The sequence below is a fragment of the Sinohyriopsis cumingii genome, chromosome 8, assembly GCF_028554795.1.
Source record: "Sinohyriopsis cumingii isolate HCF-2022 chromosome 8, ASM2855479v2, whole genome shotgun sequence".
In the NCBI taxonomy this organism is placed as follows: Eukaryota; Metazoa; Mollusca; class Bivalvia; order Unionida; family Unionidae; genus Sinohyriopsis; species Sinohyriopsis cumingii.
The window spans coordinates 57,269,398-57,281,825 of NC_142968.1; the positions used below are offsets into that span (position 1 = coordinate 57,269,398).

At 34.6% G+C, this 12,428-nt stretch overlaps 1 protein-coding gene across 1 annotated transcript in view; it reads left to right on the forward strand.

The window, feature by feature from the left end:
• The window catches only part of LOC149793591 (uncharacterized), a 93,575-nt gene that overhangs the window by 30,119 nt on the left and 51,028 nt on the right, over nucleotides 1-12,428 (forward strand). The window contains exon 4 of the mRNA XM_089969021.1: nucleotides 11,230-12,032. Within this exon, the coding sequence (XP_089825147.1) occupies nucleotides 11,230-12,032 (803 nt within the window). The remainder of the gene's footprint in view (nucleotides 1-11,229; nucleotides 12,033-12,428) is intronic.

A 12,428-nucleotide genomic window follows, 5' to 3' on the forward strand; every position in this document is an offset into this window, starting at 1 on the left:
AAAACGCGCGATTACTGGATGAAGGTAATGATGTTATAGAGTTTATAACCGATATTAATGAAGCACCATCCGTAGATGTTTTGGACGGATTTATTAATAATTTAGTTGTATACGACGATGTGATGCTAGATAAACAATCAAATCCAGCCAGAATATTTTCCCGAGGTAGACATAAAAATACAGACGTGATCTATGTTACTCAACGATATACACAAATTCCGAAGGTGATCAGAGACAACTGCAACATTTTAGTTGTGTTTAATGGCGTAGACACACACACGTTGCGAAATATTCATCAAACTTGGTGTGGTGGTGACATGGATATAATTAAATTCAAAAATTTCTTCTCACGAGCGCAAGCTACCCCGCATGGATTTATAACAATAAATTTACATGATCCAAGAACAAGATATCGTGTGGGTATTGATAAAATATTTGGGTAACAGTGGTGATGATAAAATTAAATTTAATTAAATAGATATCATTAATATAATGAACAACTGTGCGTGGCTGCGTCAAGGAACAACAGATAAATGCAACAAAAGGTGCCGTGGAGAATATTGCAAGAAACATAATTATCTTATAAAGAAAAACCCTCATGCTGGTCCACGAAGATGTGTTGGATGTAACAACGGCGTTAGAGGATTATATCAGATTTGTAAAAATTGCGGTGGAGATCAATACAGAAGTTTGATGATATATTATAAACACAGAAAGAACATAAATCCAAAAATAGAAAAACCACCATCAGAACTTGAATATTACTTGAAACATAGAACAAATAAAGATGAAACAGATGAGGAGAAACGACAGCGAGAACGCGTTGAGAAATATTCATCAAACTTGGTATGGTGGTAAATTTACATAAATTAATAGCAGCAGAGAGGGTACCTACCAACGTTGGTCGTCAAAAAAATAAACAAGAAATAAATAAACACGTAGAGTACTTTATTTTTTCAGCTACTATTTCGAACTGAGGTTTTATTAGCACAATCGGTCATTGCAAAAATAAACATCTCAAGGAAAGTTCATTTGTAAAATCTGGACCTTTCTACGAGATGATTTATTTGTTTGTTTTATTTGTTTTTGTCGGAATTCTATGGTCTGTTCACCCTCTCTGCTGCTTGCGGTGTGGTTAAGACGTTTGATCATGGAGTTCTTTGTGATGACAGCAATTCCACCTCCGCGAGAGTTACGGGGTAACGACTTGATGGAGTAACCAGTGGGTGTTAGATCCGCACACTTGGGCTCATCGCCTGATGTTTTAAGCCATGTTTCTGTCAGGAAAAAAGACGTCAATATCTGGTCGTTGATAAAATTAACTATTTTTGTGCGCTTTTCTGGTGGTTGTACTGATTGGGCATTTAATAATGCAATACGCAGAGGTATCTCTTGTATAGTTGACACGAAGGTTGACGAATTAATAGAGATTTGAATTAGGTTATCTAAATTAACGGTCGAATTTTGTCGAGCCGGAAAGGGCATAACGGAGATAACTGGAATTCTTCTTTCTGTTCTACGTCGGCCAGCTTTGAAACAAAGTTTCTTTTTTCGCTTCTGTTTACATTTATGTAATGATGAATGTAATCCCAGTTCGTTTAGTCTAGAGCACATTGTAGTGTGGAGAGCCAAGGAGTGGTCATTTAAAGCAATTCATGAGGGTGCATCATAGCATAAACGGGTTGACCGGCGAGTATCACGTGATGGGAATTCGTTCAAATGAAGTTGTAGCAGTGGAGCAAGACAGCTGGAAAAAAGTCTAATTATTCTCGTTTCCAAAACAAGGAGATGAAGAAACACATACGAACTAAACAGCCAATACATAAAGAACACAAAAACGTAGAGGAAGACAGGCAACAAGCACAAATATCATGAAAACGGCACAAAAAACGGAATAGCTGCATCAAGCCGGTTAAGGGATAGCGGTCATCTTGTAAATACATATTGATAATACTATCTGAACTCCTCCCAGATGGATGGGTGTATCGATATGGGGTTTTCACCTTTATAATACCTTCTTGGTCCTTGTTTCTTGTTTATATTTTGTAATCAACCAGTTTATATACATTCGAGAATTTGAAAGCTATATTTTTTTAGTTAAAAAATATTGCTAAATACAAAGGGTTATGGAATGTTTCTAAATGTTACTATTGTGAATAGCCACATAAGTTATATAACTACGTTTTATTGGGGACACACTCGGCAGGAATGTGAGGAGTTCATTCACTCGGTCAATATACAGTTGCCTGTAGTCAATCTTAAGTCCGTTGGAAGGGCAAATATGAGTATTTATATGTAATATAAATAAATGCGTGTATACTATGTACGTTGTATTACTAATATACCATTCGTTGTGTAAATTTTTCATTAAAGGGAAACTCGGCAAGTCTCGTTTCCTTTTAATGAAAAATCTATACATTTTGTGGTATATCTATATCATTGATACAGCGTGAATTTGGTGTTCTCAGGTTGATTTTCTTGAACACAGGACCTGGTCGAACAGAAGTTAACAACATGTGACAGAAAACATTCTGACATGATACATTTACGAGTTATACAAATGATACTGACCCACCATCAAACAGGGTCAATCTTGCAAGAAAAAAAGAAAAGAAAACCTTTTAATGACTTCTTTCCAAAAATCTGCTGAATAGAATCTTCCCAAATTGGACATAAAGCAACCTGACGTTAAGGCCTTCAAGTTTGTTCAAATGATGCCGATCATCCATCATATATTCCTACATTACTAAATATAGCAAAACATTTTAACAAAAACAGCAAAACAAAATTTGACCAAATCTGACAGGTCTGTTGAAGCAGCCAGATATATTAGTTAAAATATAAAAAGCTTTAACGACATCTTCTCAAAAGACGCTTTTTCAGAATCTGAGTAAATGTGACAGAATGTGACAATGTGGCGTAAAGGGCGTCCTTGTTATACAAATAATGCTGGTCTGCTATCTGCTATGACCGTTGCTGTTAAAGTATACAAGTTTTTGTATGATTTTTCTAGCAAAATCCTGCAGATCAGAATTAAATCAAATTTGACAGAAATCATTTAGGCAGGGAGTCCTTTCGTATTTATGCAAATGATGTTGATCCGCAATACAGATTTAGCCAGCGATAATAAAAATAGAAAAATAGAGCATCAAGCGTTCTGGCATGAAAGCCTTTTTATACGCACGCAGTAAGGACGAACGTAGTATGCTTATTTACCACTCCATTTATCTGTTACCAATTTGGATTCAGCAGCTTAAGCTGAGTTTTCTATCTTAATCAGTTACCAAACTTCGTGGATTTCTTGCACTTTGGGAAGAAAAGAGCACTATCGATTTCTTGATCAAATTCAAGGTCACAGTGACTGGAAGAAATGTGGTTTCCTCACAAGAACTCGACTTGTCACCAATACAGTTAGCAAATTTTGTAGCTGATTTGTACTTGAAGTAAGGAAGAACCCAATTGATTTCCGGGTCATTGTTCGAGGTCTATGTTACTTAAAGAAGAAAATGGTTTCCGCACAATAAATCGAGTTCTCAACCATCTATAGATGCAATAAGGCGGTCAGAGGTTTAGGTGAGGGTTACTGTAGCTGAAAGAAGACATGTGGTTTCCAATCAATAACAATAGTTCTTGTTTGGGTCAAACTTTGTAGATGGCTTGTGCTTGGAGTAAGGAAGAAGCCTATATTGTGGGGTCAAAATGTTAAAGGTCGCGGTCACTGTGACTGTAAGAAGAAAAATTATTTCCGCACAGTGACACCAGCTATATACATCACAGACCTTAACTGAACTTTGTGAATAGCTTACAAGACGAAGCCTATATATGTTGGGGTTCAAAGGTCAAGGTCCCTTTGGCTGGAAGAAGTACAGTATTTTCTGCAAAAACATTTTAGTTGTTGACAAAGTGGACGAGCATATACTGTGCCATTCATAGTACCCCTGTGCACTTACAAATATTTCTAATGAACTGTCGAAAAAATCACTTTGACAAGACAAACTAAAAAATATTAGTAACTAATAATAATGTCAATAACGTCTATTTAAAAAAACGCTGAAAAGAATTTGACCAATCTGAATACAATCATCCTTGCAAGAAGGCCTTCCAAGTTGGTACAGTTGATTCTGATCTGCCTTACAGTTTGGCGGCAATTAAACCGATGGATGAATCATTTTAAAAGTGAGGTGTACAAGGGCACTTAACGTTTTGACAGGAAACCACTTTAGAAGGCTGTACTTTTATAAAATGGTGCACAACGTATGTTTGTCTCTGCCATTTTATATGGCTAACGAAATCGACAAGCTAAGGTATAGGAAGATAATTTTACTCATATTTTAGCTCTTTTTTATTTATCGCATGTTGCTTCCATTACACATTTGTAACACCTTACATATCTACTGACTCGTGATACAGTTATCATCATAATTCCCCGATGCAGATCATGTAGATTTAATTACACACACACACACACACACACACACACATATATATATATATATATATATATATATATATATATATATATATATATATATATATATATGACATTTTTAAGAACAATGTCCAAATGCAATGTAATTGGATATCACATGATCACATAAATACTCTTGTCATCACATAACCCTTATTAGCGTACAGCTTCCCCAAACAACAATTTTTTTAAAATCTCCCCCCAGAAAACACAGAATGACAAGAATGAAGAAAAAAAAAACACAAAAAAACCCCAGCGTTATTCTGCTCCCGTCTACAGTTGACGTATTTTTAGCCAACTAAAACTGCAATCCCAAAAACAGTTACACAGGCTACATATTTACAGAAGCACGAGTCATTAGTTTTATTCTGCGTGTGTCCGCGTGACGCTTCGGCCAATCATATGGCCTTTCTTATATGGGGTTTGAATACGTTTGCACCTAAATGGCTGAATGATATGCGCTCTGATTCAGTGCATTTAGTTAGTAGCTAGAGCCCCACACACCCACACTTGTTTAAAAGGTGGGTTTTAGTGTATTAGCGGGGCTATTGGATTTTATGAAAACATTTTTGACATTACAATAAACGAGGCCTAAAAGCGATGAAAAATAAATCAAATCAATAGTCATGTGAAATTCTTTTGTCAAAACCACTCTGAATTGCATATAATCGATGTCAACAAGTTCTCTGCTGTGCACCCGATATGGCGAAAAGTGGAGTTAACATTTCATAATCTGTGAGAAAGGTCCACATACTTAAGTGATGCATGAAGTATCTAATTAACTTAATCTCGGATGTTTAGCTGTGTGAAAAAAGCACTTTGTCTAAAAAATAGTTTGTGACAGATATTAACATTCTAACTCGCATAACTATAAAGGCATATGAGCTTGTGGTATGACTTTGTGTCCGTTTTGAATCTCTTGGCTTTCAGCTGATTTATGTTTAACTGTATTTAAAAAAAAACGGTTGAAGATTCTAAGAAAGTTTGCCAGAGAGTATGCTGGAATAAAAGTCTTTAAGAGTTGTGAAAATGATTACGATCTGCCGTCCAATATGGCCTCAGTTAATAAAAATAGATATATCATTAACCCTCTTCGTGGTAAAGAAAGAAACTCGATGAAACTAGATGCGGTGGATTGAGGATATCTCTTGTTTAAATGACTTAAGTATTTAAGGAAATGATGCGGACGCGCCATTAAGCATTGCCGCAGCTGTTATAAATAAAATACTTTAAAAACTTTTTCTTATTTATAATCGCCTTATAAAGTCGTCCAAATTTGACAAAAATCATGGTATCAAGTTCTTTTCATTATTTGCAAATGACATAGACCCTTGTTCAGCAATGGCTGCATCAAATTAAATAATACAAATTAAAAAGTTATTAAAAAAAAAGAAACAAAGACTAATAAAAATAAACATCGAAGTAATTTAGACTAAATTTAATATCGAACTTTAAAGTATTAAGACCATTCAATCTGGTATTAATTATGTCGATCGTTAATCAAACATAGCGGCCATTACTTGAGTGAAAGAACCAAGTAACAACCACATAAGCTTCTCACAGGCGACTTGTTCAGTGTTTATTCTCAGAGTTAGCCGTTCAGGGTTTGGAAACTGTTCAAGTCAGCTTTTGTACTGGAAAGTGAGACTGAATACGGACCACCATATGACATACAAGTATATTTTAAATTCGCCTATAAAACAGAAGGAAGGACGTTTTGGATTGTGTGTTTTAACGATTTTACGATGTAGGTACTATACATAGAATAGTAACGATTTCTTCTTAAGAAATACGCGAAGAATGAACTGTCAAACACATAACTGAGATCAGTGACAGAAATTCTGTCTCAAAAACTTTCACTTAGCCGTCAACACGGGGAGGTTTTATGAAATACCGGTACATGTGAAACTGACGTCATTCATGTAATAGAATGAAACGTATGCTTCCAGTTTCAAAATATGTCCTTATTTGGTGTTATGTATATTTAATTTGCTTTCTTTGTTAGCTTTATTGTTTGTATTATTTCATTACATGCTATTGTAATGTAACATTGTATGTTGGACTTGACCGTGTCCAAAATTGTACCCACGCTAGCCGAGCCTTGGACTCGAACACACGCAGACAGAGGTGAGATGGCAGTGATCCGGAACTCGGCCACTCGGGGCCGCTGGTTCTAACCTGTAACAGTACACGTTGGAACCCCCATCCGTTCATTCATGGACGGATACTCCAAATTTTCTTTCTAACCAACCCCTGTATTTATCGCGCATCCATAACGATTTTCTTTACATCAATATAAATGTGTCCTACGAATGTTTGTTGCTGCTGTATTTCGTTGCAAGTGATTTGTGTGTGACACTAGTCACGAACGGATCACGTCAAGTTGTGGGGTTGGGGGTTGGTCTAGTCCTACAGGAAAGACCTTGAGCGCTTAAACAAAACCACCATGTGCAATGTCTTACATTGTAGGACATGGGGTTGGTCCAGAATTTCATAAGGTCTCTGTACTTCCTCGAAAGGAAACCAAAGCAAACGTCTGTGTCGGTTTAATCAAATTGTGCATAATATCCAGTAAACTCATGCAAGAATAAAACGATGGTCAAATTTCAATTTTTTTAAGTAGATGGGGTGGGGTGTTGTCATGACACCTTCCATTCGATCCGACCCTTCAAAATGACTACGTAAAATTCATTGTTGCGAAGATTAACCATATGTGAAATGATTGCATGTATTGCTTGTGGAGAACCAGTTGCTCATATACCTTCTTTTTCTTCCTCTAAAGTAATCTCTGTTGCAATATTCTAGCAGATTCGTTGTTTGAAAGAAGAGAATGAACAGCATAGGCTAGCTGAGATTGTTTCTTAGTCCAGTGAATTCCTGTATGAACTTCAAGTGAAATAAATCTATGCTGGCATTATTAACACGAAAGTGAGGTCACGTACTAAAAATAGCATAGCAGGCGTTACAACGGCATGTTTTCCTGGAAATCTTTGAACCGTGACAGTTAAATGTCTTCTTAAAATACAGCCGTCAAGAGGCATTGTGCATATTCTTGTATGTAATCCTGGAATTTTAAACTATTGTTTTTTTAATTTATGTTATAAATAGATGACGAGACTTTCAAAAGACTTGCCTGCGCATTTCATTTCTAATATCTATAGCAAGGTAAGTTTGTGTGAGAGCTAGTTTCGTCTACCCATTTTATATCCTATGTGCACGCAGCCTCCCCCAACCCCTCAGCAAAATATTGGAATAATCGCAGCAAAACCCTTTTGATTATACATCAGATTTTCCTAGTAGTGTCGATTTCTATTACATACCGTAAAACCTGTATTAATAGACACATTACTTTGTATTATAAAAGTCTTGAATTACAGTAGTGAAACCTGTTCATTATGCACAAAAAAATGCAAACTAATAGGACATATTCACTGGTGCAGTTAACACAAAGCTTGCATTGCAAGTGAAAAATACATTTTAAAGGTGCCAAGTTGAAGCCAAAAAAGCCAGCTAAGGAGGGTAGGGTGCAGAACCATCCTAAAACAAACTAGGGATGTATGTTCATATATATATATATATATATATGTATATATATATATATATATATATATATATATATATATATATATATATATATATATATATATATATACATATATGTAGCTTTAACAATTTTTCAGTCATATCACTACAATGTCTGCATTGTGAAAGTTTATAGTGATGTCTGGCAATGGGACATCATGCTGCAGATATGTAGCATGATGTCTTAGCCAATTACATTACCCTGACACCAGGCCAGTCAGTCTTGACACTAACCTCTTAATTCTGATCGCCGAGCAAGGCAGCTGCAAGGACCATTTTTAAAAGTCTTTGGTATGACTCGGCCGGGGTTTGAACCTGCGACCTCCCGTATCCAAGGTGGACACTTTAATCAACTAGGGATATAACTTTTAGTGTATATACAGTGGAGCCTCATTAATCCGGACACATTCGTTCCCAGCTAATATGTCCGGATTAACGAGTTTTCCGGATAATTGAATCATGCACAGTTTTTATTTTACGATATCGTCACACCGTATATATGTACATGTATATGCTAGCTTTAAATGTAATGTACTGTATATTCAATAATGGTTGAAATAAATTAATGAATACATCTATTAATTTGTGTTTATTTCACATTATTATAACGTGCTTGTACGTACATATACAGTAAATAGAAGTTTAGACAATTAACACATCGAACACATCACACTATGTTCATGTACATGTATGTACTGTACATACATTTATTATGTCAATTTCCTGAAGAAGTCTGTAACCTTTGTTTGCCTGGATTCTTTGACGGATCTATCTGCAATGATTACTGATAGTGGCTATAGTTTGTCAAGGGCTTCACTATTGTGTTTTATGTCATCACTGGTGAAATTTGCTGACGTCTGCTCAAAATACATAAAAAAGCATGGACGATTTGATCCCAGTGTGTTTATTTAATTATTAACACCCCGTCGGTGACTAGCTAAAACAGACATTGTTTATACAATCACTGGTTACAATATGGTCATGCTACTTAGTTATTGAAAGTGGCCATAGTTTCTCAAGGGCTTCACTACTGTGTTTTATGTATTATTCTTCTGATTGTATTTTCACATACGATTTTTCGAATTTTCTTATTTTTGGACAGATTATTTCCGGATTATCGAGACAAGTTTTAATGTAATTTTACATTTGGTCCCCGATTTTGATTTCCGGATCCGAACACGGATTTCTTGATTAACGGAGCAAATTAACGTTTAGGAATTCCGTTCCTGTTGAATTATGTCCGGATAGCGAGGTTTCCGGATAAATGGAGTCCGGATTAATGAGGCTCCACTGTACATTGTTCATTGTATGCTCACATTGCACTGCTGTAGATACGAGGCAATTTAAATTTACATTGTTGTGAAATATAAGCATTAATTATAGAAAATACTCTTAATGCTGCAAATTTTAAGATACCACAACAAAAAAGTAAAAAACGAAATTAGCTTGCTCGGATTAAAAATAATATATATATATATATATATATATATATATATATATATATATATATATATATATATATATATGAGGACAGATTTGTAGATGGTTGGTAGATTAGTAAATCAGATTCCAGACTTTTGCTCCAGGTTTAGTCCTAAAGTTTAAAATTTTAAAGCAGATTTTGTTTCTTTCAAATTCATTCATTAATTATTTTTTGCTAATTTGAGTACTAATGAAGCTGAATAGTTTTATCAACAACTTTAACAACTAGTTTTATTTACAGAATTAGTCTCTAAAGATCCCTCAGTGATCAAAAAAACTTTTAATTTGTCCAGTGCAGCAAACACTCTAATTTGTGTATATTTCAGACATTTTACATAGCAATGATTCTTTGAAGTTATTAAAAGAATTCTACCTATTACAAAAGTTGGCATGATTCACGGATTTTTTCTACAGAGTGAAACTGCATATACCCTGTCTGATGACTTTAATTCTTATTCCTTTGTAAATTCAATGGATGCATTTGTTTTTCTTGTGCGTTGCTGTTTTTAACCATGGTGCTGAGTATTTTGAAAAGCTTGTTACTGTTACTCCTAAATACACAGTCATGAGTTTACACCAGAAGACTTCTTTTTGTGTATAATTGATCGTACATGAAAATTTTGCTAATCTGACATTCAGTATGAATACCTGATGTTGGCCAGCCTGATACATTATCGCTATATCTCGACAATGAATCGCATATTGACATGGAATTTTTTTATGATGTCTATATACCGATAGTTGTAAATTAAAATGGTACAGACTTTAAACCAGTATGGTCACCATCACAGTCGTAAAATCTTTTTATTGCTCAAGAATATCTGATGTTCAGCAGTTGAAATGAAGACATGGTTTTATGTTTGATTCCCAGATTTTCTTTTTTTTTTGCCATGAAAATGTCAGTCCCTTGATGGACTCTTGTTAAATACATGGCTGTAAATGAGTTGAGTTCCCATTTCTAAAAGTGTTGTGCGTAGCCTTGTTATGTAATTTACAATTGAAAATCTGAGAAATATAAAATTAAAAAATATAAAAAATACCAATATATAAATATATTTATATATATAATTATAATTATAAATATACACCAGACAGAATGGAAAGTGTTATCCCTGGATTCCTATAGAGGAATGCTTGATAATAGTAGGCAGAATCTGGAATGACTGTGTAGATACATGAGAATTAATTACTAGGTCGTCATGCGAGTGTGTCTGCTGCACACGAGTGCATATAACACAGATTGAGTAACATTATTTTTTGGTGATGTGTGCTTAGTCGTGAGGGAATATGGACTCATGTGTGCCGGCAAGGCAATGGGTGCCATTTACCCATGGACCTGGGTTCATATCTCCGTAGAGTATGAATTAAGAACTTCTCTAACCTGAATGATAGTATTATTTGTATATATATATAAAAATATATATATATATTTATATATATATATATTCGACTGTTCATATGAATATTCCTTTGTTTCTCAAAATAAAGAAAGCTTTTGAAATTCTTATTTACTATTGAAATCTCAGGTATTTTTTTAAAGTGACTCGTATATAGCTAAATACTTTATCAAAACGTTTGATAATTATTCATCGTATGTGTTTTTTTTCCACTGACAATGTTCTAGTATTTTTCAGATTATAGAAGTAATTTTTAGGAATATGTTAGCCGCTCTTTATCAGCAGTCATTTTAATTTCAGGTTTCTTGAGATTGAAAACTTATTCCATTGTCAACTTGAATTGAAGAAAGATATATTAATAGCCATGTCCTCATCAAGACTCTCCAAAAACCATCACTATGGATGTATTGGCCGTGAAAAAGAACAGAGCAAGATGATGAAAGTTTGGCAGGATGGCAATAAAAGAATCTTTAATTGTCATGGCGGGAAAGAAAGCGGAAAGTCTTGTTTCATTAGGAAATTCATTGATGATTTAATTAAAAATGAGGCATCAGTTTCCATGGTTATAGATACGGATTTCAAAGGCGAAAGGATTGGACCAAAAGATTCAGTCAAGTTTTGGAGAAATCTTGCGAAAAAACTGGAAAAGGTGAATGTGGTGATTCAAATTAGTGATCCTATGATGGAAGAATCATTGGAAAGCTTTTTTGAACAAATAAAAGAAACGAAGATTATATTTCTCCTGGACAACTTGGATTATGCACGGAATGCAAAAGCAGATGACAAGTCATCAAAAACTGAAAAAGATCTGTTTTCTGAATTACAGGAAAATTTTATTCCCGGTATAGTTGAGAGAACGGATTTGAGTATGGTGTTTATAACATCAACAGTACAGCTTAGATATGGACAAATAGCACCCACAGTACATAAAATTGAAATGGACCCATTATCTACAGAAAGTGCTGGAGATCTGCTATTAAAAGTAATACAGCTTAATTCAGATGATGTTATGGATACCGAAGAGGCTCGGGAATATCTTGGACCGTATCTTGAACCAATTGCTCTTCTTTCCGAAGGAATACCAATGGCACTTATTGTCACAGGTTTGGTTTTTTGTTTTTGATTTTGTTTAAAAAGCAAACAAATATATTTTAAGGTCACCTGGTCAGAGATGGGGATTAGTGAATACATTGTGTATGCTGTATCTAAGTATAGATATTTTAGTTTTGTGTTAAATGTCACAGCTACACAAAGTAGTTTATTTAGTGACTAAGCAATTGGAGCAAAGATTTTAGTAAGGCTATGTCTGTTTTTAGCCTTGGTTTAAGTCCAGACAAAAGTTTAAAAGCAAGGTAATGAAAACACACACAAGAAATTTAAGACAAGTATTTCAAAGCCAACAAATGCTCATTTTCAAAAGAAATAATATATTTAACAAAAATGAAAAATAATCAGTAAACAACCTTTTAAAAATACTTTGGCATTTAACAATGACAGTT